The sequence below is a fragment of the Gymnogyps californianus genome, chromosome 23 (genome assembly GCF_018139145.2).
Source record: "Gymnogyps californianus isolate 813 chromosome 23, ASM1813914v2, whole genome shotgun sequence".
Taxonomy (NCBI): domain Eukaryota; kingdom Metazoa; phylum Chordata; class Aves; order Accipitriformes; family Cathartidae; genus Gymnogyps; species Gymnogyps californianus.
In genome coordinates, this window is record NC_059493.1 from 323,922 (window position 1) to 349,718 (window position 25,797).

The 25,797-nt window shown below is 62.3% G+C and overlaps 3 protein-coding genes across 6 annotated transcripts in view; all 3 read right to left on the reverse strand.

Moving 5' to 3' along the window:
- TET3 (tet methylcytosine dioxygenase 3) overlaps positions 1 to 7,944 on the reverse strand; it is a 29,166-nt gene extending 21,222 nt beyond the window's left edge. The window contains 3 exon segments of the mRNA XM_050910088.1: positions 7,015 to 7,096; positions 7,098 to 7,348; positions 7,720 to 7,944. Coding sequence (XP_050766045.1) covers positions 7,015 to 7,096; positions 7,098 to 7,348; positions 7,720 to 7,944 — 558 coding nt within the window.
- A 10,184-nt stretch (positions 7,945 to 18,128) lies between these two features.
- DGUOK (deoxyguanosine kinase) lies at positions 18,129 to 20,986 on the reverse strand. The gene is made up of 7 exons (XM_050910165.1): positions 20,908 to 20,986; positions 20,437 to 20,549; positions 20,169 to 20,350; positions 19,532 to 19,679; positions 19,039 to 19,154; positions 18,818 to 18,917; positions 18,129 to 18,583 (listed from the first exon to the last, which is right to left on the reverse strand). The coding sequence occupies exons 1-7, from the start codon at positions 20,984 to 20,986 to the stop codon at positions 18,521 to 18,523; spliced, it is 801 nt and encodes a 266-aa protein (XP_050766122.1). The 3' UTR covers positions 18,129 to 18,520.
- A 1,580-nt stretch (positions 20,987 to 22,566) lies between these two features.
- Positions 22,567 to 25,220, reverse strand: ACTG2 (actin gamma 2, smooth muscle). 4 transcript variants are annotated; one of them, XM_050910160.1, is made up of 8 exons: positions 25,047 to 25,218; positions 24,811 to 24,939; positions 24,605 to 24,715; positions 23,919 to 24,003; positions 23,661 to 23,822; positions 23,376 to 23,567; positions 22,958 to 23,139; positions 22,567 to 22,827 (listed from the first exon to the last, which is right to left on the reverse strand). In XM_050910160.1, exons 1-8 carry the CDS (start codon positions 25,170 to 25,172, stop codon positions 22,684 to 22,686), a joined length of 1,131 nt encoding a protein of 376 aa, XP_050766117.1. In that variant the 5' UTR covers positions 25,173 to 25,218; the 3' UTR covers positions 22,567 to 22,683. The 4 variants fall into 4 exon arrangements, with proteins under 4 accessions (XP_050766117.1, XP_050766120.1, XP_050766119.1 ...); XM_050910163.1 differs by lacking the exon at positions 23,376 to 23,567 and having other exon boundaries at positions 25,047 to 25,220; XM_050910162.1 differs by lacking the exon at positions 24,811 to 24,939 and having other exon boundaries at positions 25,047 to 25,217.
- Positions 25,221 to 25,797: the final 577 nt, after the last annotated feature.

Below are 25,797 nucleotides of genomic sequence, written 5' to 3' on the forward strand. Positions count from 1 at the left end.
ATCCTGGTCGGGAGCAGCCGTCCTTCGCCGGGGGCCGCGGCACGGCAGGAAGCCGCCGAGTTGGCTATGCCGGTGCCAGGGGCGGCGCGGGGATGCTTTCACCTCGAATAACCCGGCGTCTGTATCAACACGGCTGGCCAGGGCTCCCGGCAACGCCGAGCTACAGCACCGGCGTCCAGAAAACCGGCCGCGTGCCAAGAAGAGACCAAAACCATTAGAGCCGTCCACGCCGACGCGAGGTGGCGGCACCCAGGGAGGCCGTCACCCCGGTGTCTGGGCTCACACGCCCCGGTTAAGCCCCTCCAAGGGGTTTTGCCAGGGATGGGGGGGGGTCTTTCTGTGCTCACTCCCCCCTCAGCGGCGGGGATTTTAGTGCTCTGGCAGCCGGGCGTGCCGGGCGCCGGCAGCCTATTTAGCAGTTTGCCGATAACCGGGGGGGAGCTTCCTGCAAGCTAAAAATACAGCAAAGCTCGCTGGAAAAAAAAACATGACAAAGCAAGCAAAGGCTGCGGGCAGAGCTTCCTGCCTCTGGACGGTGCCGGTACCGGCTGGCGGGAAGGATCCGCAGCCCAGACTCGCCGGGAGACCCTGAGTTATGGCTCCGTGTTCAAGCAAGCTGTCAGTGTGCGGCGGTTGGTGGTGAAGCCGCGTTTAACCCTTCAGCCACCAGCCCCACAGCTTCGGCACGGGCGTCCTTCGGGGTGAGAGGGTGAGCAAAGCCGCACGCTTGTGCGCGGCTGGTTTCTACGCCGGAGATAAGCACGCTGCTGACTGCGGCGAAACCGGGGAGGAACCACTCCCAGCACGATTATATCCCAAAAATCCCCCCTCCCTTGGGGGGGAAAACTCCCAGGGGAGCACAGAGCCGGTGCAAATCACCACGGCCCCACTCCGGCACAGGGCTCACCCCGATGCTGCCGCAGCTTTATAGGGGCTCCGGCTTCGGTCCCTTCGCAGCATCCCCGGAGCCAAGCGACGGAGCCGCGAGCGATGGGACCGGTCCATCAGGTCTGGGGAGCAAGCGCTTCGCCACCGGTTTGTGCCGTGCGCCGGCGAAAAGGCAGCCTGGGCAGGGTGGGGACAACACGCCGCCTCCGCTCTCCTTTGCAAACCAAGGAAGAAACAGCCTCGCCCATCCTTCCTACGCCGTCATCTTCCTCCTCCTCCTCCCCCCCAGCCAAAAGGGTTTTTCCCAAGCGGCGCACGCACGGTGGCAGGGAGATAAATGCCCCGAGCCCCCTCCAAGACCTTGGGGGGACACACTCGTGCCCCGAAGCGTCCCCGGCGTCGCGGCGGTGACGCCAGCCCGGAGAAACGATGACAAACCTGTTTTCCTCTGGGTGGGGAGCGGACGCTGGCCCCAAGGGTCTACCCGAGGGGGGGGGAAACCTGCTGGGTAAGGGGCAGGGGAAGCCCCAAAAACCAGCCGCCGGGCCAGGGTGGCACCTTGGGCTGCTCCATCCCATAAACCGGGTTATCGACCCAGGCTGGGGATGCAGGAAACTAGTTCACCCTGTGAACGCAAGGCAGGAGCGAGCATCCCCCGCCGCTCCTAAAGGGTTAATCCAAAAGCTACAACCTTCCCCAAGTCAGTGAGGGGAAAAAAAAAAAAGAATATATATATATATAAAAAAAATATAATTATATTTTTCCTGGCTCTCTCATCCAGCTCCTTTTGTTCCTGGCCCCGCGGGCTGGGAGATGGAAAGACCTCGCAGCTTCTCCCCCAAAATCGATCCCCCTCCCCATCCCGACTCACTCCGGCAGCATCCGCAGAAATCCCTCCATCGCTGCTGTGGCCACCTATTCCTCCGTGCCTTGGCCCGTTTTCCCCCGAAAAACCGCTGCCTGCCCAAACTTCCTTCCATTCACCCCAGGAAAGAATAAAAGCTGGGGAGCGGGGAGGGAAATAAATTCAAATAAAGAAAAAAGCAAGCACTTCAGTTCAGGTTAGCTCGGCTCTTGCACGGTCCCTGCTGTATCCTCCGGGTGCTATAAAAGGGGAAAAATCCCCCCTGAGGATGAAAACATTTATTTTTTTCATCTGTTTTTCCTCCTTTTTTTATTTTTTTTCCCCGTTTTAAATGCCTTAAACAGAGGGAAGGGAGGAAAAAAAAAAAAAAAAAAAAAATAACCACACACGCAGAGCCTGGCTTGGAGGGTTTCCAGCCTGGGCTGCGCTCCCTGGGAACAGTCCGGAGCCGTTTATAACCCGGCGAGTGCCGGAGGGGAGCCCCAGCAGGGGCACGGTGCCGGATTCGGGTACGGCTCTGGCCGGGCGGCACTTACGTGTGCGGGGTGGGAAGCGAAGCCGGAGGCGACGGCGGGACCGTCCGGGGAGGAAAGACGAAATGAGTTGTTCAAGCCTCAGCCGCCCCGGCCCTCCCCGCCCCCTGCAAAACCAGCTGGAGGAGCCATTAGCCCCGGCGCCGCACGCACGTAGGGACGGACGGACGGACGGCGGAGGGCCCCACGCCGGCCCCCACAGCCCGCTGCCGCTGGCCGGGCCCCGAAAAGGCGCCTTGACGCCCCACGGGGGGGACACGGGGGGGACCCCGGCCCCGCGAGCCGGCCGGGAGGGACGGCCGCAGCTCCGCTGGCTGTGGCGGGGAACGGCAGCCCCCATCGGTGGCGGCCCTATAGATCCCACTGCCCTATAGATCCTGCTGCCCTACAGATACAGTGACCCATATATCCAGCAACCTATAGATCCAGCAACCTTATATATTCAACAGCCCTATACATCCAGCAGCCCTATATAATCAGCAATCTTATACATCCAGCAGCCTTATATATCCAGCAGCCCTATATAGTCAGCAATCTTATACATCCAGCAACCTGCCTATCCAGTAACCCTATATATCCAGCAACTCGTTATATCCAGCAACATATGTATTCTGCAGTCCCATATATCCAGCAGACCTATATATCCAGCAACACATGTATTCTGCAGTCCCATATATCCAGCAGACCTATATATCCAGCAACACTAAACACTCCGCAACCCTAAATACCCAAGTCCTATATACCCAGCAACCCTATACATCCAGCAACCTATACATCCAACAACCCCAATGGCCAGCAGTCCATATATCCAGCAACTCTACACATCTAGCAGTCTATATATCCAGCAGCCCTATATATCCAGCAACTCTACACATCTAGCAGTCTATATATCCAGCAGCCCTATATATCCAGCAATCTTATACATCCAGCAGCCCTATACATCCAGCAGCCCTACATAATGAGCAATCTTAAACATACAGCAACCTGCATATCCAGTAACCCTATATGTCCAGCAACCTGTTATATCCAGCAACTTATATATTCCACAATCCTATATATCCAGCAACCCTATATATCCAGCGACCTATACATCCAACAACTCTATATGGCCAGCAGTCTATATATCCAGCAACCCTATATAATCAGCAATTTTATACCTCCAGCTGTCCTATATAATCAGCAATCTTATACATCCAGCAACCTGCATATCCAGTAACCCTATATATCCAGCAACTCGTTATATCCAGCAACATATATATATTCTGCAATCCCATATATCCAGCAGACCTATATATCCAGCAACACTAAACACTCCGCAACCCTAAATACCCAAGTCCTATATACCCAGCAACCCTATATATCCAGCGACCTATACATCCAACAACCCTATATAGTATAGCCAGCAGTCTATATATCCAGCAACCCTACACATCTAGCGGTCTATATATCCAGTAACCCTGGATACCCTATACATCCGAATCCCAAAGCGGCCTCACACCAACCCGAAAACCAGGGGACGAGCTGGGCTCCACCCGCCGCGCAGGGACAGACAGCTGTCCGTCCGTCCATCCGTCCGTCCGTCCTGCCTCCCCCCGCCGCCCCGCGAAAGCCAGAGCTGTTTCAAACCCGCTTCTCCCCCCTTTCTTTTTTCTTTTTCTCCCCTTTTTTCAGATTATTACTTTCAACCTCCCCGCCGGGCTGTAAAAAAAACCGAACTAAACCCATCCAAAGCCAACAGGGGAACAGGTTTTACATCTCTCATCCTCCAAAAACACCCGCTCCCCCCCGCCGGGGCCCCAACAATTCCCCCGCATAAATATTTTGGGGGTTTATTAAATCCCTTGGCAGGAGGCAAATGGCTCAGCTGCAGAGAACGGAGCAACTCGGTGCATGCAAAGTGGCTTGGAACACGCCGCTTGGTGTCGTCCCGCTACAAAAAATACTCAATTTTATTAAAAGTGCAGCATTTGGGAGCTGGAGAAGCGCGGAGGAAGGCTGGACCGCACCGGCAGGGATGCCGAGCCCTTCCCGGTGGCATCTGGGCGGCGGGGGGGGACACACACAACGCCGTGTGCCGGGGCTGCGGCGAGGGCACGGCGGGGTGTTTGGGAGGTCAGCGGGTGCCGCTGCCAGCCAGCGGCACGGGCCGGCCAAAAGGCAGGAGGCAGCTTGGCTGCCGGCCCCGCGCCGCGCCGGTGGAGCCCGGCCAGCCCCGGCACTCGGCTTGTGGTTTTCCTCCTCTGGCAACAGCCCCGGGGATCCTCCGCCGGGACGGCGGATTGGGGGGCACCGCCGGGGGGAAGCCCCGAGCATCCTTGAGCACAGGAGACCCTACAATAACAAACCGTCCGGCTGGTGCCACCAACGGGCTTTGCCAAGGAAGGAGACGCTGCCGAAATCACACACACATTCCCCCCCCCGCCCCGGGGATTGATGCTCCTGGGGGGCACCGCCTCGCCTCGCCGGACCCCAAGAGACGGAAGAAACCCCCTCCCGGTCCCAAACCACCGCCACCATCCCCAGGTACCGGTGGGGGTGATGCCGGAGAGGAGCCGAACGGTGCAGATGCCCTAAACCCACACTCAACGTCCCCAAAAACGGAAAGTAAAGGAAATCTGGGAAGCCTGAGCGCCGAGCCGGACCCGCGATAGCCCCCGGCTCCCCCCGGCCGGGGTACCCACCGCGCCGGCTCACGGTCCTGCTGCCTCCCGGCGCCGCGGGCGGCCGCGGCTGCCTCTCCCGCCTTGTTTTCCAAGCTGTTTCCATGGCCCCAGCTGACCCCGGCGCTGGGTCTGAGCTGCTCGCTCCTGTCCTCATTTAGCCCGGAGAAAAGCCGGAATAGCGCCGATGCCGAGGGAGCTGAGCTGATTTACGCCACGGGAAGCCCAGCTCTGCTTTACACAAGCCCTGGGAGTACTTTCGGGGACCCCCGTAGCCGTAAGCCCTCTCCGGATGGCGCTGGGGCAATTATTTCACCCCCTTTTCCTTCTCACCGCGGCACGACGAGCCAGTTGAACGCGACATAGTCCCGCTCCCAGCTCCTGCACCGGCATCCCGCCAGCGCCAGGAGCTTCCAAGGGAGATGGGGGATTTTTTTCCAGGTGGAAAAAAATTTGTTCCCATCTCCATCCTTCTCGTTTCCTCCAGGAAAAGGGTTTTCCCTTTTGGAGGGGCCGCAGGAGGGATGCTTGGGGTGGAGATGCTCGGGATTGGGATGCTCGGGATCGGGATGCTCGGGGAAGAGATGCTCAGGGTAGGGATGCTCAGGGAAGGAATGCTCGGGGTAGGGATGCTCGGGGAAGGGATGCTTGGGGAGGGGATGCTCGGAGAAGGGATGTTTGCGTGAAGATGTCTGGGGTCGGGATGCTCGGGGAAGGGATGCTCGGAGCAGGGATGCTCAGCACTGGGGACAGGCGAGCGATGCCCCAGCGGATGCTCCCACCGGAGCAGCTTTTGGGAAGCAAGCTGCCGCGGCCAAGCCACAGCGTGCATTCCCACTACGGCATGCCTTCCCACCGCGGCGCAGAGCCGAGCCGGCAGCCGCCAGTTGGCGCGGGCAGGGAGAAAGGCTTGGCACGGCGCGGGGCCGCGTCAGGCTGCCGGCTCCGGCCGGGCAGGGAGGGAGCTGAGCTCTTGAAAGGGAAAAAGAAGGAAGGAAAAAAAAAAAAAAAAAAACGCAGCGTTATTTTTGTTTCTTGGAGCGGTTTTTTCCTCAAACACAGCTGGCTCCTCTCGTGCCGGCGCTCGGCTACCAGATTGGCGCCGGGGCTGGCTGGGCAAAGCCAAATCACCGGCTGGTGGGGAGCGGTGGATCGGTGGGGAGCAGTGCCTGCTCTGTCCCTGGGGAAGGGGAAGGAAGGAGGGGATGGGGAGGAAGGGGAAGAGGAAGGGGAAGGGGAAGAGGAAGGGGAAGAGGAAGGGGAAGGGGAAGAAAGGGAAGAGGAACAAGGGGAAAAAGGGGATAGGGAGGAATAGGAAGGGGAAGAAGGGGGAGAAGTGGATAGGGAGAAACAGGGAGAAAGGGGAAGAAGAGGAGAAAGGGGAAGAAGGGGGCAAAGGGGAAGAAGGGGGCAAAGGGGAAGAAGGGGGCAAAGGGGAAGAAGGGGAGAAAGGGGAAGAAGGGGAGAAAGGGATGAGGAAGGAGGGGAAGAGGAGGAAGATGGGGATGGGGAGGAAGGGAAACAAGGGGAAGAAGGGGAAGGGGATGGGAGGAAGGGGACAGGGTCGGGGAGCAAGGGGTCGGGAAGGAAAAAGGACCCACCTGGGAAGGAAGAAGGAAGGGGGAAGTGCGTGGGCCGCAGGAGAAAGGCCTGGGGCCTCGCCTCGCCTCTCGCCCGGCCCGGCAGCGTTTGCCGTCCCACCCCAGCCGCCCCCACGGGGCTGGGCCGGATTTCGCAGCCCTGCTGCCAGCGTCCCCCACAGGACCGGGCTCGGTCTCCTCCCGGCCCCTCCAGCCTCACCACGACCCCCGGCAGAGACATTTCCACCCTGCCAATTGCTTTGCATTGCAAATCGGGGGCGAAAAGCCGGGTTTTGGGGAGCGAGGAGGAAAGCCGCCCCGCACCCATGCACTACCCAAACTGCACCCCAATTTTCAAGGCTTTGCCTCCTGGTTTGAGCAGCGGGGGGTCCCTGCACCCTCCTGGCCCACGGGTGCAAGTCGGGGATGTGCCACCCAGCACCCATGGGTGTTCGGCTCCCCTCTACCCCATCCCTGTCCCGTCATACCTGGGGGATGCTGCAGTGTCCCCCCCCTCCCCGGGACGTGGGGGCTCCTCACGCCGCCGCCGTGCCACACAGCCCGACCTTTCGGAGGAGGAGGAGGAGGAGGAGAACCGTGAGCGCCGCCGCCCTCCTGCCCGACAAGCATGGGCAAGTCGGCAGCGCGATGGCCGGCGGGCAGGAGCCGGGAGATGAGTGGGAGCCTGGCCCTGCCCCGTCTGGGAGCAGGGAAACCGCCGGCTCTGCCAAACCCAGAGCTGGTTTCACTGCCACGACCCGTCCCCCGTGGGGAAAAGCATCTCGGGGCGGGTGGGAGACACGACCCCTCTGGATGAAATCCCTTTTCCAAAGCCAGAGGAAGACGCACGGGGTGGAAAACGTGTGCCGGTGGCACGGACACCGGCTCGGCACCAGCAAAACCATTTTGCAGCACGCTGTGCAAAAAAAACCCCTTTTTCTCCCCCAAAATGTAAAGCTCCCCCTCTAGCCCAGCTGCCTCCCCGGGGGCCGGTGCCGCTGAGTCAGCACCGGCACTGCTGAGTCACCACAGCCACCTCAGCCCCGATGCCTACCGGCTCCGGCGATGAGCTCAGCCGCGGGGGCTTCGGCACCTCCACGCTCACCGGCAGCCGCGGCACCAGCACTGCCGGGCCCCGGGGAGCCACACAGCGAGGCTTTTGCCAGCACCTCTGTCTACATTTTGGGTCTCACCGGCTTTTCCTCCCCCAAAACCTCCCCCATCCCCAAAACTGTGCCGATCAGCATCACCTTGAATCCAAGGCTACCGAAACGCGGCTGCCGGCTGGGCGAGGAAGCCGGCAGCGTTTCAGCTCTCCCGCCCTGTGACTGGTGCCACGGTCCTCTCCGAAAACACTCCATCATGGACCACCCACAAGCCAGGATGGCAGCCACGGTCGCCATCCGCATCCTCCCCATCTCGCTCACCGAAAGAGGAACGGGAATGATAAAAGAAGGGGAAAAAAAAGAATCTAATTTTGCTTTTTTTCCCCCCGCTGGGGTCATCAGCACCGAGGGGGATGTGCCGACGCCGCCTCCGGCTTCCCCGGCCCGGTGACGGGGTTGATGACTCACGGGGAAGGAGGGGGGGAAGCGGCGCGTGCACGGGGCCGTCATGTTTGTAAACCTAAAAAAAGCCATGTGCGGGCAGGCAGCGTGCTCCGGCCGGCAGCACCGGCTGCCAGCGGCTGCAGGCGAGGAGCACGGCGACAGGCAAGGGACAGGCAGCGGCTGCCTTCGTGCCGGCATCCCAACCGGGGAAGGCTCGGCGAGGCACCCGGCGCGGGTGGGAGAAGTCGGCCCCGCTGCAACAGCTTGTGTTGCGATGGCTTTAATTGGTGCGGCTTTACGTGCAAGGGCTTTAATTGGAACGGCTTTAATTGGTGCGGCTTTAAGTGCAAGGGCTTTAAATGCAATGGTGTGAAGTGCAACGGCGTTAGATGCAACGGCTTTGGATGCAACGGCGTAAATGCAACAGCTTTAAGTGCAACGGCATTATATGCAACAGTGTTAAGTACAATGGTGTTATATGCAACGGCTTTAAATGCAACAGCGTTAGATGCAAGGGCTTAAATGCAATGGCATTAAGTGCAATGGCCTCAAATGCAGTGGCTTTAATTGCAACACCAACCGGGGTTTTCTAAGAGGCTCAGGGTGTCTAAAGCCCCTCGCCCTGTTGCTGCTCATCCCCCTCCCGCACCCCATCGCCTTCCAGCACAGCGTTCACAACACGCTGCAGCTCCCGGGATGCTCCTCCATCCTTTTCAGCCAGGCTGGGAAGCGAGGGGCTGTGGTGACCGGGGCCGTGCCACCAGCAGCCACCAGCTCTGCGGTGACGAACCCTCCAGCCATTACACAGCATCCCCCGGCCTCCGCGCTGATGACTGCAGCAATTACAACTTGCTCCAATCCATTTTTTTACAGCATTTTCAGGGCTTGGGGTGGTTCAGGTTTTTTTTTTTTCCCCTCATTTGGCTGTGATGGAAATTGCAGGCTCGGGAGCTCACGGTCCCCAGCTCCCCCGTTCGACAGCAAAATCTCATTTAATCAAAAGATGCGGCGACTGGATGTGCAGAAGCACTTCTCTCTCTTTTTTTTTTTTCCCCCTTAAGAACTGCCATTTTAGCTGTAGCAAACAAACACGCCGCATTGTCCCCGCGACACGACTCCCTCTGACAACCCAGCAGAACCCTGCCTGCAAATCCCGGCTGCCTGCGCGCTGCCAGCCCCGTCCCGCCACCGTCGAGCATCCCAGCTCCCGGGGAAAGGGGATTTTGGTCCCGGGAGAGAGGAGAAAATTGGGGTTGAGCTCGGTTTACGGGGCTGGCAGTGGCGTGGCGGGCAGATGTGGAGCGGGGACAGAGCCGATCACAGCTGTTTCACCTCCAGCCTCTTCCCGTTTCATTTCATCTCCCCTTGGATGCCGGCCCGGGGAGGGGAGGGGGATAAAAAAAAAAAGCTCTTTCATCCTCAAAAATGGTCTGGCACCCTCTTGCACCGAGCTCAAAGCAGCGAGATTAAAGAGCTGGCAGAGGAGGGAAGAGGGGGGACCGGTCCCCAGGAAGGCTGGGTTTGGGGTGCATCGCTCTCACCCCAGCCCGCATCCCGAGCCGCGGCGGGGACAGCAAGGGGACAGGGATGGTGGGCTTCGGCGCTGGCCCCCTCGCTGCCGTCCCGTTAGAAAGGCTCCCTGCGCGCACGTGGAGCGAGGGACACGGCGGGGACCCCGGCAGGCGTGGGCAGGGAATGGGGACCCCATTGCCATAGGAATGGGGAACGGGGGATGCCGGCCCACGCAGGCAGGGGACCAAGGACCCCAATGTCATCGGGACAAGGACAAGGGAGGCCAGCACACGCAGGCAGGGGACTGGGGACCCCGATGGCATGGGGATGGGGACTAGGGACTCCCACACATGCAGGGAGGGGAGCGGGGACCCCAACGCTGCAGAAACAAGGAGCAGGGACCCCAGCATGCACAGGCAGGGGACAAGGGACACCATTGCCATAGGGATGGGGACACTGGTGCACACGAGCAGGGGACCAAGGAACCCGATGCAGTGGGGACGGGGACTGGGGAACTCTGGCACACGTAGGCAGGGGGTCAGGAACCCCGATGCTGTGGGGACAGGGACACACAATGCCATAGGGACAGGGGACCCTGGCACACATAGGCAGGGGACTGAGGACCCCGATGCCACATGGATGGGGACCAGAGACCCCGACACACACAGGCAGGGGACCAGGGACCCTGACGCTGCGGGGATGGGGACCAAAGACCCCAGCACATGCAGGCAGGAATCCGAATACCCCGATGCCACGGGGACAGGGACCAGGGACCCCAGGACATGCACAGTGCCATAGGGATGGGGACCAGGGACCCCAGCACACATGGGCAGGGGACCGGGGACCCTGATGCCATGGGGTAGAGACCGGGGACCCCAACACATGCAGGCAGTGGACCGAGGACCCCGATGCCATGGGGACAGGGACCCCAACACATGCAGGCAGGGAACCGAGGACCCTGATGCCACGGGAACAGGGACTGGGGACCCCAGCACATGCAGGGAGGGGACCAGGGACCCCAGTGCCATGGGGACACCCCACTCCCAGCGTGCCAGTGCCGGGGACACCCTGAGAAAGGCTTTTTAGGACACAGACCCACAGCACAACCGCACATCCCACAGGTACCGCGCCACCGCTTCGCCGTCCCCGTCCCCAGTGGAGCCAGCAAAGCCCCACCAGGAAAGGCCAAAGTGGGGGGGGACATTTTGCTTTCCCAAGGTCCCATCGGCTCCTCCTCCGAGCCACCTCTCCCCTTAATTACCTGCGATAAAGAGTCCAGGTCAGTAATCCGAAAAACAAACCTCGTCACAGCTAATTAGGTGCCAAAGGCCAAGAGCGGGGCTCGTTTATGGGGCCACCGTAACAACCTGCGAGGACTCTGCTCCGGCGCTGCCCATCCCTCCCCAGCATGATGCAACCTCGGGGCCGCACCGGCACTTGCCGCATCCCGGCACCCCGCGGTACCCGGCACCCCAGCACCTACGACGGGGTCTTTTTTTTGCAAAGCATCTGTGGATCCGGAGGCGGCTCCGGCGTTGGTGGGCAGGCGGGTGCACGCGCCGGCGCATCCCGGGTGCGAGATCTGAAGCATCCCCGTCCCTCGAAAACACGTGGTGCAGAAGCCGCTCACCACGGACTCAAAACTTCGGGGCGGCCGCGCGTTTCGGCATGCTCTCCCTGACCTCGGGGACGTCCCCCGGTGCCACCAGCATCCGCAGCCGGTCGGATCCTGCCCGCCACCAAACCACGCTGCTCTTGGCACCGGGATAACCCAAATCGCCGCCTCGGCTGGCGAATGAGACCCCCTCCAAGGAGGACAAGCCGCCTTTTCTCCCCACCTCCATCCTACCCCCGTTATTCCCGGCGTGACGAAAAGCGGGGGGCCGACCCTGCCGGACCCCGTGTCCTCGTCACGGCGAGGGATGACAGCTGCCAGCAGCTGGGTTACGTCAGGGTGACGTCACGCCGGGGGAGCCTCATCGCCCTTGTTAGCATCACCCACCGTACCTCTGAGCTCAGCACATTTACGGGATGGAGGAGAGGGGAGAGGATTAATAAAAATAATAATTTTTTAAAAAAGCTGAAAAGCAATGGGATAATAAAGATGGGGGGGAGGCATGTTAGGGTTTATCCCCCCCCCCCAACTTCCATGCCCCCCCCCCCCAGCTGCTGGAGAGAAAGAAAAGGGATAAAAGAAGGAAAATCATCAAAAATCACCCAAAAGGAGAGCGGGGCAGAGCCGGGGCCCGGCCGGGCCGTGCGTGTGTCCCCCCCCCCGGCCCCGCCGCTTTGTCCTCCGGCCCCGCCGCGCCTCCGCGCCCGCCGCTGCTCATCCGCGCCCGCGGAGCCACAAAACACGCGCAAACACCGCGGGGGGGGGGGGGGCGGCTGCACCCCCCTCCCTGCCCCCCCCCCCCCCCCCAGCCCGCCCCCGGGGTTGCATGTCCAGGGGGGGGGGGGGGGGGGGGGGGAGATGCACGGGTGGGATGCAGGGGGGGATGCACAGGGGGGACGCAGGGGGGAATGCATAGGGGAGATGCACAGGAAGGGTATTTTTTGGGGGGGGGGGGAGGGGTACTTACCTCGCCGCTCCCCCCGTCGCTGCCCCCTCGCAGCCCCCGCCGGGCCCCGGCACGGATCCGGCCCTCAGGAGGAAGCCATCTTGTCTCCCTCTCCTCCGCGCTCCCTCACCGCCGCCCTGCTGCAGCCGGGGGGGTGTTTGACCGGCGCATCTCTTCTTCCCCCCCCCCCCCCCCCCAACCTCCTCCTCCTCCTCCTTCTCCTCCTTCTTCCCCCTCCGCACAACTCTCCCCCCCCCACGCGTAACCCCCCCCCCCCCCCCCCCCCCCGCAGCGCGACACCGCCCGCCCGCTCCCCCCGCCGGGGCCGCGAGCCGATCCCGGCCGCTGCGCAGGAGCGGGGGCGGCGGGGGGGGACGGGGGACGGGACGGGACACGGACACGGACACGGACACGCAGGGGAGGCGCCTCCTCCCCACGCCGCGACGCGGCCCCGACCCCACCGGTGCCGTTCCCCCCCTCACACCCCCCCAAAAATTGGGTAACAGGACCCCCAAACCCCTGTCATGTCCCGTGTCCGTCCCCCCCCCCAGGAAACTGAGGCAGCAGCCCACGCTGGTGAGTGGGAACAGCAACACGCCGGGGCTGGACCCCCGATAGCAGCCAGGGGATCCCTAAAACCATGCTTTGCCCCCCCCCCCCAATATTTTCCTGCCGTTAAACCCCCGGCACCCTCGTTAATTTGGGAACGTCGTTAATTTGGGGACATCAAAGCTTTGCGAAGCTTAAATCCGGCACAAGAACCCACGCGTTGCCCGGCTGCCCCCTTCTCCCTAAAATCCAGGCCCCGGTGAGAAAAGGAGGGGGGGGGGGGCAGGGAGGCATTTTCCCATAGGAAAAGCAGTGGGAATGGGCCGGCGAAAGGGTTAAGCCAGGGCTGGAGTCCTTAAAACAGCCCTGATGGGATCAGCTCCAGCTTTTCCAACCCCTCTCCGGAGCTGGCAGGTCTCAGCTACGATGCAGACGTATATTTGAGGGCGGGGGGGAAAGAAAAAGGGGAGCGGGAAAGCAAATTCCCCCAAAGCCTTCCCCATCCAGGGCTTAGAGGTGATGCTCCTGGGATGCTCCAGCCCGCTATGGGTTTTCCAAGCCTATTCCTGGCTGAATCGCCAGCAAAAATTCTACAAACTCAAAGGTCCCAAAGGTTTCCCAGGAGCATCCCACTGAAAATTTGTTTTCCAAAGGGATTTGCAGCAGAAGGAACGATCCAAGGCACCCCGGGCCCACATAATGCCTGGTGGGACGGATAAACCAGATGCCGAGTCCAGGCGGAAAATGCAACCACGGACCCGACATCCCCATCCCTGTGATATTTGCTCGAGCTCGTCTCTTCCCGAAAAGGCCACGCGTGAGCCGAGAGCCCTCTCGCAACGCTAAGCCGGAGCCCGCCGGGGTCCGACCTTTGCTCCGAGCAATGCGACTCCCATGGGAATAAATAGGATAAACTGGTGCCGGGAACTGGTTTTCCCCCAATTTCCAACCTTGCACGACGGTGCTGCAGGCTGCAAACCCCCTTTGCCCGGCCAAGCTCGGCACCGCCGTGCAACAGGTCGCTGCAAAAAACACTGGGGGGGGGGGGGGGGGGGGGGATTTAATTAACGCAGACGCCTCCTTCCTCCCATCCTCCTCCTCCTCCTCCGGCCGGACAGGGCAGCGCGTCCGCCGGCATCCACCCGGCCATTTGCTCCCAAGTCATTTTAGCTGTGAACATCACAGCCGAGATCTGAAATATTTTCAGCGGAGGCATGGTAACGGCGAGCATCGCTCAGGATTAACCGAGGACATCCCCCCGGCGGGCGGGTGACGGTCCTTCGGGTGACACCGGGATGCGCCGGCTGAAAATGAAACGAACCCCGGCCAGTCCTTCATCCCGTCCATCACCCTGATGCTTTTTTGGAGATGCCAAATCCAGTTTGGGGCGATTTCGTGCCGGCGACAAAAAAAAAAAAAAACCACCACCTCAACCCACCAGGGAAACCCCTCGAGATGGACAAATTTAGTAACTTTTTATTAGTAATGCTTTAAATGAGATTATCCCTAATCTCCAGCGTTTGGCACCGAGACAGCCTGCCAAATTCAGTTAGGGGCTTTATTTTCCCAATGCCGGGGATGCGCCAGGGACACCTTGAGCTGCGTCACGTCCTGCCGCCACCCGGCAAAGGGGTTTTGGGGTCCCGGTGTAACCGTTCCTGCTGGGAATGGAGTTTCCCGTGGGGTTTATTTAAGGTTTGTCCCCCCCAAGCTGGGGGAGATGGGTCAGAGCATCCTCCCCTCCACCAGCCCCGATCTTTGCCGGGCAGTTTGGGTGGCTCTTGTTAGAAACCGGCGGCTCCCTGGCACAGAGCAAGGCTTTGCCGTATATTTTACCACGGCGGTAATGAGCAGGTTCCCAAGACGTTGATTAGTTATGCAAATGGCAAAGGCATCAAGAGCCGCCCGGGGAGGGCGGGAGAGGGTCCGGTGGCGCCGCGGGATGGGGAGCGGAGCGAAACCTCGACCTCCGGCATCTTCCCTCCTCCTCCTCCTCTCCCCAAACCCTCGTGGATGGGGACGCATCACCCGGCGTGGAAAGCAAACCCCAAGGGAGACGACACAAGCGCGGCTCCAGCAATGGAGGTGCGAGGGGAGACGCCAGCTTTCCCGGGCCCGGCCAAGCCGGAGGAACGGGCAGAACCGGTGCTGGGGAAAGGGGCTGGCTCCCTGGCTCGCTTCGTCTGCCAAACCACCCCGGGAAAGTTGCCGGGACGTGGGAACCGTGGCACACCCCTCGCTCGGCCACCGGCACCACCAGGACCAGCCCAGAGCGGGCAGGGACCTGCCGGCACTTGGGTTCCTGAGGGAATCCCACCGCTGCCGACCCCGGCTCCGGCAGCATCTTTAGAAGTCACCTTTTTTAGCACGCCCACCACGGAAAAGTGCCGGGGCTCAAATCCCCGCCGTCAGCCGTTTTCACCGGCGCTTTGCCAAGGGCAAAGTCCTTCCCCCTGCCCTGCCACGTGCCAAGCGCCGGCCGAGCCGCCTGCCCCCACGTCCCCACCGCCCCGTCCCGTCGTCCCACCAACCATCCCAAGAGCAAAACCTGCCGGATACAACTCGGAGGCGCGAGGCGGCCGCTCACCCCCCTAATACCCGAAAAAAGCAAAGCAGCAGCAATTTTTTGGGGGGAGGACACAAAGTCCTAAAAATAAACCCCAAGCAGGAGATGTTTCCCTCTCCCCACCTCTCCACTGCGGAGACTCCCCCCAGCCGGAGCAGCCCCCCCCCCGTCCCCCTGCCTGCTTGGGCACGACGGGCACGATATTAGAAATCCCGGTTACAACCACCCCGGCCGGTAAAACCAGAAGCACCGAAGGAAGGCATTGTAATTTTTGATGGAGAAAATGCCGTGACTTGTTAGCCTGGCGATGCTCCCCCCGGGCACGGCTCTGCCCTCCCCACGCGCCCCCTTCCTCGCCACCCCCTTCTTTTTGGGGACCACCCCCCCCCCCCCGATGGCACCCGGGTGGGTTTCACGCAGCGTTTTGCTCTTTTATACCAAGAAATTCAAAGAAATTCCATTTAAAGGTGAGTTTTGTCCCATGCGTCCCGCTGCCACCCACCCTGCGGCGGTGTTTTGGGGATGCCCCAAGGACAAGCTGAGATTTTGGGGGGGGGTCTTAAGGCATCAAAGCAGCTTTTAAGGCAGCGGAAGGTCCCATTTCCCACGGAAATAGCCTTAAAAAAATAAAACCATCAACCAACCAAGAAGGGCTCTCCCTGCCCACCCCGCCAAGCCCCCCTACGAGTTACGGTGACGTTACAACTGCCGCAAAGAGGCCACAAATCACCCCAAAAAGGTGAAGGCGTCCCGGGAAGTGGGGGGGGAGGACGACGATGACACCCAGATGGGTTTAGGGGGGCTGGGGAAGCACTCACCTCCCAGCGAAGCCCCTCGCACCTCTCCATCTCGTTCCCGGGGCGAACGTTAGATTTCGGGGCTCCCCCCCGCCGCGGGGGAGCGGGGGGAACCGGCGGCTGGACCGGGCTGGCAGACGAACCGGGCGCCCGGCGAGAGGGACATAACGCCGTCACCGGCCCCCCCGCCGTGGGGACACCGGTGACTTCTGTGGGGACAGAGACGAAGCCGAGTGAAGCACCCGGCTGACACGAGTCGCCCCGACTTCTCACTTCCACGCTGTTTCCACCCTGGGGCGGCCCCGCTGACTCCCCACCCCTCCTTCCCCCAAACTCCCACCAAAACGGGGTGCTGCCGCCCCCCCCCCCCCAATCCCACCCCCTTATTTTTTCCAACCCCATTTTACTTTTTCTTTTTTTCCCTTAAAAACACGCAGCTTCGCACAACTTCGCCCTGCCGCCGCACAACTTCAGCCGCACGCCGGCAACTTTCCACACGCACGCACGCGCCCCCCCACACCCCCCCCCCCCATTTAGATATTAAAGAGCATTACCGGAAAAAAGGGGTACGGCACCCCCTTGGAAACGGGGGCCGGGTGGGTTCGACCCGGAGCTAAGTGCATGCACGGCAGCGTGGGGTGTTGGAGGGGGGGGGAAGGAAAAGCGGGGTTGAAATGCGGCTGCAAATTGTGTCCCCCCCCAACCCCGGGCGGGTGTTGCAGCGGAGCTGCACGTTGTTGCTCTTGCTGCTGCTGCTGCTGCTGCTGCTGCTCCTGCTGCTGCTGCTGCTCCTGCTCCTGCTGCTTCCTTTGTTCTGCAGGCGCCCGCTCGGGGGGACCCGCCGGCCGGCCGGGGGGCTCGAGGCCGGCGCCCTGCGCCACCCCCCACAATGCTTTGCAGCAAGCAAGGGTTGGGGGGGAGGGCACCCAGACCCTCTGGGCTTATGGGGGGGGGGGGGAGGGCTTGGCGGGGTGCGCGCTGGTGGTGTTGGAGGGTTTTGGGAGAAGCGGGGGGGGGGCTTGTGAGTTGGGGAGACGGGTTGGGGGGGGGGGGGTTTATGGTAGGGTCGCTGGCCGTGGGGGTGCACTGGGTTGTTATTGTAGGGTTGCTGGCCGTGGGAGTGCACCGGGTTGTTATTGTAGGGTGGCTGGATGCGGGGGTGCTACGGGTTGTTATTGTAGGGTTGCCAGCTGTGGGTCCGTACCAGGTTGTTATTGTAGGGTCGTCAGCCATGGCTCCGTGCCGGGTTGTTATTGTAGGGTCGTCAGAGGTGGGTCCATGTCAGCGTCCCCGCTCTGTTGTTATTGTAGGGTCGTTAGTGGGGTCCGTGCAGGTCCTGCTCTGTTGTTATTGTAGGGTCGCTGGAGAAATCCCCGGGGGGGCGGCAGCCCGGCTCCGGTGCCCCCCCACCCCCCCGCCCTATATCCTGCCCCACAGCCCCCCCCAAATCCCCCCTCCCCACCCCAACCCCTATCCCATAGCCCCCCAACCCCTGCCCTATATCCTGCCCCACAGCCCCCCCCCCCCCCCCCCCCCCCCCCCGCTGCCCCCCGGTACCTCCGGGCAGGTGCCCCTCACACGTGCTCGGCCCCGCCCCCTGCCGGCCCCGCCCCACCCGTGTTTATGTAGGGTCGCACACCCCGCCACAGCCCCCCCTAAAGGTGGAGAGGGGCCGGGCCACCATCCCCCCCCCACCAAAGGGTCCCCCTAAAGAGCCAACCCCCCTCCCCACCAAAAACCACCCAGTGGGTGCCAAATCCCCGTGGTTTTCCCCCAAACCCAGCCCAGCCTGACCCACACCCGGGAGGGCCCGGGGCCACTATCGTTCCCCGGGGTCACCCCTGCTCCCCTGGCCACAAACACCCCAAAATTGGAGGAACAACGTCTCCCCGTGGGACAGCACCCACTGGAGCCCCCCACCACCCGACCCTGCGCTCCCCCCGCCCGCGCTTCAAGACGCAGAAGAGCTCGACGTCGCTTTGGTTTTAATTTAGGGGGGGGAGGGAAAAAAATATATATAAAATAATAAAATACGGGGGTTGGTGAAACTTAAAACATGAGCCACGATGATTTTTCCATTGGAATTTAACCAGCGCATTAAATCCACCTTACGGATCATCCCCGGCTCCGGCATCCCCGGCTGGGGATCCCTATAGATGGGGAGGGGGTCGCGGCGGCGACCTGGTCCCCCAAGCGCGTGGGGGAGCGTGCCACGCCGCCCCGCAGCTCATCCCACGGCTGCGCCTCCGACTGTTCGCCTTAAAACCATCCCCTGCTGTCGGCGCCTTAAATACACCCCTCGCCCAAAATAAAAGGACCGAGGGGGACAGCGGGGGACCAGGACTCGTCCCTTGTCCTTGGTGTCGGGATCTTTGGCCGGAGCTGGCGGCGGTGATGCCCCTTTCCCGGCTGTGCCGCTCGGCGTGGGTACCGGCGGGCAGGGACGTTGTTGCCGCCGCTCAGAGAGGGTCGGGGTGCGAAGGCAAAGCTTCGGCTCGCAGCGCCGTCGCGAAAGCCTCCACCTGCAAGGAGAAGCCGATTGAGAGCGCGGCACCGGGATGGCACCAGGATGGCGCCGGGATGGTGCTGGGATGGCCAAGGTTTAAACCAGCGTGGACCGAGGGTGTGGAAATTATTTTTTCCCATGGAAAAATGAAGATGAGGTGGAGGCTCGGAGGTCAGCACGACTCCGACCGTGGTCCCGGCGCTCCCGGCAGCGGGATGCCACCGAGCTGTGCCGCCTCGGCCGTGCCCACCTGCGCCATGAGATCAGCCTGCATGGCCGTGTCGTGCTCGAAGTCCTTGTCCACATCCAGCACCAGGACGGGTGCGTGCTTCACGTCCGCAAAGTGGACCCTGAAGAAGGGAGGGAGAGAAGGGGTTAAAGCGAATAAACCCCCAGATCGGGGGGGGCACCCCAAAACCACAGCTGGTCCGGGTGCCAGGGGGAGCGCGGCAGGGATGGATTCGGACTCACTCCGTGGTCTTCTCCACCAGCCAGCCCTCGTGCTGGGCGTGGAGCTGCTGCAGGTACCCCAGCTGGATGCCCCCCTCCTCGCTCCTCGCCCTCTGCCGCAGCCGCTCCAGGCACGTCTGCAGCCGCACGGGAGACGGGAGGTTAGCGGGAGAGACGGGAGGTTAACGGGAGGTTAACGGGATGCGGGAGACGGGAGGTTAACGGGATGCGGGCATCCGGCAAAGCAGCCCCAGGGGAGGGACCACAGCCGGGCATCAGGCATCCCCGGAAGATGCTGCAGCCCTCCCTCCCCAAAATCTACTCTAGGATCCATAGCAAAACTCCCAGTGACATTCCCATGGGAACGGGAGCGGGTCCCGCTCCCCCGGGGCAATGATTTATGGTTAAAACCCAACACCCGGGCAATTCCAGGTGCTCACCGGGCTCCGAGCGGAGCCGAAGGCCTGCCGCATCCCCCTCCCCGCTGAAGCCGGGGGCTCTCGCCGGCACCCACCTGCGGCGTCGCCCGCAGGTAGAGGAAGCCGTGGAGGGCGGCGCGGGGCCCCAGCTGCCGCAGGAGGAAGCCGTGCCAGTCCTGGTAAATGGCCCACTCCAGCGGCTGCAGGTGCCCGGCCTCAAAGAGGTTCTTGGCAAAGACATACCTGCGAGGGGACGGAGAGAGGGGACCGGGCAGCCGGCACCGCTGGCATCGGGACCTCCAAGCCATCCCCACGCCCAGGTGGCTTCGCACCCATTTTTTTTTTTTCACCTTTTTTGCACCAACCGGGAACTGTGGGCATTTAATTAAGGCAGAAATCCTTAATTTAGGGCTGAGCAATGTTGAGGGACGCGCAGCCGCCCGGCGCGGCTCACCGCTACCGAGCCCATCCATCACCTAAAGGACTTCCAGCCGCCACCCGACACAAGTGAGGATGGGGCAGCCACCAGCGACAATTATCTGGGGGATAACGAAGCCCCAAATTATCCAACAAGCTCATTTCTGTACTTAAGCATCACTCCGGGCTTCACTACGGACGCTGGCTCCGCTCACCCCTCCCAGGGGACACAACCCGGGCGGCGCGGATGCTCGTTATTCTATTTAATCCCTTCATCCCTCTTCTTTCCTATTTTAATTTGGGGGTGCCGGGTACCTGTCACTGTAGACGGAGCGCTCAAAGACCCGCACGGGGTGGGGGGTCCCGGGGAGCCGTTCGGGCGGCGGCTCCAGCATCGCCTTCAGCCGGCTGATGCAGGAGAAGGTCTGGAAGGTGTAGGACCACCGAGCCGGCTCCTGGTACATCATCTGGAGAAGGTTGGTGGAACCCACGGACGCCTGCGAAGGAAGAGCCGGGGGATGAGGTCGTCCCACCGCGGCGCGATGCCGAACGGTGCCGCGACGTAGCCGGTACCCGCCGTTACCTCCGCCGTGCTGCCGGCCGGCACCTTTCGCCACTGTGCCACGGGTTCGGTCACCAAGTGCCACTCGGGGAAGGTGGCACCCAGCAGCTTCAGGAAGGTCGATTTCCCCACGGCTACGGGGAGGGGGGCAGCGCAGGGTGAGCCTGTGTGCCCCCCTGCCCCGGCTCCCGCCATGGGGTAACGTGGGTTTTTGGGGTGCCCCCCCCCCCCCCGCCCCAGCCGGGCAGCAATAATAATTAATTACAGACATTAAATTGGAGGCGGAGAGGCTTCAGGCTGCGCCCCCCCCAAGCATCCCAAATCCCCCCACCTCCATCGCACCCCAAATCCTCCTCCCCACCCCCCCAGCCCCTTCCCCAGGCAGCCCCCCCGCACCCCAAATTGCTCCCCCACCCCAAAAGCCACCGACCGGACCCCTGTCACCCCGGGGACCCCCGTTCTCCCGTCCCGTCCTCCCCCCCCCCCCGGTACCGATGTTCCCCTCCAGGGCCAGGCGGAGGGCGGCCCCGCACCGCCCCATCCCGCCACCGCTTCCGCCTTCCCGCGTCATATGCTAATGCCATGGTAATGAGCGGCGCGCGCTGCCGCCCCGTGACGTCAATACGCGGGGAGCGTGGGGGGGGTGCGGGGGGGGGAGGGGAAGAGCCGCAGAAGCGGCGGCTGAAGGCGCGCGCGGTGCTGGGGGTGGTATGGTAATTTATGCAAACGTGACTCCGCCCACGGCATGTCCCGGTAGCGCTGGAGAGGGGACAGGGCGGGGCATCAAAACGGGGGCGGGGCAGCAACATGGGGTCAGGGGTACCAGTATGGGGTCAGGGGTACCGACACGGGGTCAAGGGCATCAACACAGGGTTGGGGTCACCAACGGGGGGGCAGGCGCATTGACATGGGGTTGGGGGCATCAACACCGGGTTGAGGGCATCAGTGTGACATTGGGGGCACCAACAAGGGGTTGGGGGGCATCAACATGGGGTCGGGGGCACCAACATGGGGTCGGGGGCACCAGCATGAGGTCAGGGGCACCAACACGGGGTCAGGGGCACCAACACGGGGTCAGGGGCACCAACATGAGGTCAAGGGCACCAACATGGGGTCAGGGGCACCAACATGAGGTCAAGGGCACCAACATTGCATTGGGGGCACCAACATGGGGTCAAGGGCACCAACATGGGGTCGGGGGCACCAACATGGGGTCAGGGGCACCAACATGAGGTCAAGGGCATCAACATGAGGTCAAGGGCACCAACATGGGGTCGGGGGCACCAACATGGGGTCGGGGGCACCAATATGAGGTCAAGGGCACCAACATGGGATCGGGGGCACCAACATGGGGTCGAGGGCATCAACATGGGGTCGGGGGCACCAACATGGGGTCAAGGGTACCAACATGGGGTCAGGGGCACCAACATGAGGTCGGGGGCACCAACATGAGGTCAAGGGCACCAACGTGGGGTCAGGGGCACCAACATGAGGTCAAGGGCATCAACATGAGGTCAAGGGCACCAACATGGGGTCGGGGGCACCAATATGAGGTCAAGGGCACCAACATGGGATCGGGGGCACCAACATGGGGTCGAGGGCATCAACATGGTGTTAAGGGCACCAACATGGTGTCAGGGGCACCAACATGGGGTCGAGGGCATCAACATGGTGTTGGGGGCACCAACATGGTGTCAGGGGCACCAACATGAGGTCAAGGGCATCAACATGGGGTCGGGGGCACCAACATGAGGTCGGGGGCACCAACATGGGGTCAAGGGCATCAACATGGGGTCAGGGGCACCAACACAGCATTGAGGGCACCAACATGGGGTCAAGGGCATCAACACGGGGTTGGAGGCATCAACACAGGGTTGGCGGCAACAACATGGGGTCGGGGGCATTGACACAGGGGTGGAGGCATCGACATGGGGTTGGGGGTACCAACGTGGTGTCAAGGGCATCGACATGGGGTTGGGGGCATCAAGGCAGAATCGAGGGCATCAGCATGACGTCAGGGGCACCAACATGAGATCATGGGCACCAACATGAGGTCAGAGCTCCCCCACCCCTCCCCCCGTTACCCTCAGCCCCCTCCTCAACCCCTCCCACCCCCCAACGCCCCCAAATCTCCCAGAAAAGGGGCAGAGCCTGGAGAAAAGGCTTTAATGCGCAGTGGGTGGTGGGGAGGAGCAGCGGGGACCGAGGAGGAGCGGGGTGCCCCAGCCCGGGGGGGGGTGGGGGGCCACCGCAGGATGGGGAGGGGGCTTAGAAGCATTTTCGGTGGACGATGGAGGGTCCGGCCTCGTCGTACTCGGGTTTGCTGATCCACATCTGCTGGAAGGTGGAGAGGGACGCCAGGATGGAGCCGCCGATCCACACCGAGTACTTCCGCTCCGGCGGGGCGATGATCTGCCGAGACACGAGCCGTTAGGATGCACCCCTTGATCCATCCCCCCCCAAACCTGCACCAGGAGAGGATTTGGGGTGTCGGTGGCCATGGTTTGGTCCCCCCCCCCCCGCCCTCCACCCCCCCACCTACTTTGATCTTCATGGTACTGGGAGCCAGCGCCGTGATTTCCTTCTGCATGCGGTCGGCGATGCCGGGGTACATGGTGGTGCCGCCGGACAACACGTTGTTGGCGTAGAGGTCCTTGCGGATGTCGATGTCGCACTTCATGATGGAGTTGTAGGTCGTCTCGTGGATGCCGGCTGACTCCATGCCTGGGGTGGAAGGGGGCTGTCAGCACCCTGACCCCCACCCATGCCTCCTCAGGGCTCCCCAAAAGAGCCATGGGATCACCCATGGGTTTGTCCCCCCATTTGGGGTGCAAAGCTCTTGGGGGAGCCCCGAAACACCTCTGCGGGGCACCTGTGGGAGGTGGTTGCCCACCGGTGGGGTGGTGGGGATGGGGGGCAACCACCTAGGGGACAGCCAGGACAATTTGGGGTGGGCTCACCGATGAAGGAGGGTTGGAAGAGGGTCTCGGGGCAGCGGAAACGCTCATTCCCGATGGTGATGACCTGCCCGTCGGGGAGCTCGTAGCTCTTCTCCAGCGAGGAGGAGGAGGCGGCCGTGGCCATCTCGTTCTCGAAGTCGAGGGCCACGTAGCAGAGCTTCTCCTTGATGTCGCGCACAATTTCCCGCTCGGCTGCGGGAGACGATGGCGAACAGGCTCAACCCGGTGCCGCGGCGGCACCGCGGGGTCCCCCGTCACCCCGTACCCTCCTCCCCGGCCCCGTACCGGTGGTGACGAAGGAGTAGCCCCTCTCAGTGAGGATCTTCATGAGGTAGTCGGTGAGGTCACGGCCGGCCAAGTCGAGACGCATGATGGCGTGGGGCAGAGCGTAGCCCTCGTAGATGGGCACGTTGTGGGTGACGCCGTCCCCGGAGTCGAGGACGATGCCTGGGAAGTGGGGGGAAGGTGAGGGAGGGGGCTCGAAACCGGTTTGGTCCCTTCCCCATCACGGATGGTCCCCGGGATGCTGCGTGTCCTACTCACCGGTCGTGCGGCCGGAGGCGTAGAGGGAGAGGACGGCTTGGATGGCGACGTACATGGCGGGGACGTTAAAGGTTTCGAACATGATCTGGGAGGGAGGGCGAGAGGGGCAGCGGGTTACGGGGGAGCATGGGGGTCCCCAGTAGCATCCCACCCTGACCCATGGGGGCCGTGCCTTCCCGGAGAGACGGGGTGAGTGCATCGCATGGAAAAACACGCGGATCATTGCATTGCACGGAAAAATAGGTGGATTGTTGCATTGCACGGACGTGTGGGTCAATGCATTGCACAGAACAACACGTGGATTGCGGTGTTGCGCTGAAAAACACGTGGGTCAGCACGCTGCATGGAAAAACGTGGGTCAATGCATCGCATGGAAACGCGAGTCATTGCATCGCCCAGAAAATCACGTGGGTCCGTGCACTGCCTGGAAAAAACGTGGGTCGGCGCATTGCGTGGCAAACCCCGCAGCTCCACGCGCCGCAGAGAAACCCGCGGGTCCACGCGAGCACGCGAGCACACCGCCGAGAGCTCTGCCCGTATTAAAGCACCGAGCTTCACCCCCCTGCCCCGTCCTCCCCACTGCGCTGGTGCCTCCTGTCTCGCTAAACCCCCAAATCCTCCAGCCCTTCCTGCGGTTTCGGAGGGTCCGTCCCCATCCCCGGGGGGGGGGTCCCGCAGCACCTTACCTGGGTCATCTTCTCCCGGTTGGCTTTGGGGTTGAGGGGTGCCTCGGTGAGCAGGGTCGGGTGCTCCTCGGGGGCCACCCGCAGCTCGTTGTAGAAGGAGTGGTGCCAGATCTAGGGCGGGCAAAGGAGAATTGGGGTCTTACCCCAAACCGAAGCCGGGGCCAGCACCCACTCCCCATCCCGGGGTGGGGTGGGGGGGGTCTCACCTTCTCCATGTCATCCCAGTTGGTGATGATGCCGTGCTCGATGGGGTACTTGAGCGTGAGGATGCCTCTCTTGCTCTGCGCCTCGTCGCCCACGTAGCTGTCTTTCTGCCCCATGCCTACCATGACACCCTAACGCCGGCGAGAGGGACGGCCTCGTTAGGCTCATTTCGGTGATTAAAGCAGGGTGGGGGGGGGTGGTTGGGGGCTGCCGCTCACCCCCCGCCCCAGGTACCCACCTGGTGCCGGGGCCGCCCCACGATGGAGGGGAAGACGGCGCGGGGAGCATCGTCGCCGGCAAAGCCGGCTTTGCAGAGGCCGGAGCCGTTGTCGCAGACCAGGGCGGTGGTCTCCTCCTCGCACATGGTGGGGCCGGGAGCGGTCGGTGTTCAGGGGGACCTGGGGGAAAAGCTGGGGTGAGGGGGAAAAGAGCGTTAAAGGCTGGGTGGGGGGGACAGGGATACGCTGTGCCACCGTGTCCGGCTTCGGGTGTTGGAAGGGTTGGAGTCCTCGGGGATGCGCGGCCCCGCAAAATCCTCCGCGGGCCGTGCCGAGGGGCAGCCGCCGGGTCCGACCCCGGCGCGGCGATGCTGGGAGCGGGGTGATGTTCATCCCCCATGGGTGCTGCTCCACGCCGATGCTGCTTCTCCATCCTTTGCCAGCCGGTGCCCAAAATGGGTGCCAAAGCCTCCTGCCCGCGCTTGCCCGGCAGCAGCGCTCTCCGGGGAGCTCCGGCATCGCCATCCCCGGCTGGTGCCCCCCCGAGCGGGCAGGGGGAAGGCAGGCGATGCCCTCTCATCCGGTCCTGTCTTGGCAGCCCCTTGCCACTCTGCCCTCACATCCTTTCCCAAAAATGGGAAAAAAAATAGCCCTTCCCGGGGGGGGTGCCCCCCCTCCGCCGGTGGACGCGCTCTCGAATCCAGAGGGAAGCAGGCAAAAACCTCGCAGGAGCCCAAAAAGAAAAAAAAACCCAAAATCACAGGGATTTCT

Coding starts and splice junctions, on each gene's coding strand:
- DGUOK (XM_050910165.1), bottom strand. CDS start 20,986: ATGACGCGGGAAGGCGGAAGCGGTGGCGGGATGGGGCGGTGCGGGGCC. Junction 19,155..19,531: donor ACCTGCGGGCGACGCCGCAG/GTGGGTGCCGGC, acceptor GTGCGGCTGCAG/ACGTGCCTGGAGCGGCTGCG. Junction 18,584..18,817: donor AGGCTGATCTCATGGCGCAG/GTGGGCACGGCC, acceptor TTCTCCTTGCAG/GTGGAGGCTTTCGCGACGGC.
- ACTG2 (XM_050910160.1), bottom strand. CDS start 25,172: ATGTGCGAGGAGGAGACCACCGCCCTGGTCTGCGACAACGGCTCCGGC. Junction 23,823..23,918: donor CGCCTCCGGCCGCACGACCG/GTGAGTAGGACA, acceptor CCCACTTCCCAG/GCATCGTCCTCGACTCCGGG. Junction 23,140..23,375: donor CTTCCAACCCTCCTTCATCG/GTGAGCCCACCC, acceptor CTTCCACCCCAG/GCATGGAGTCAGCCGGCATC.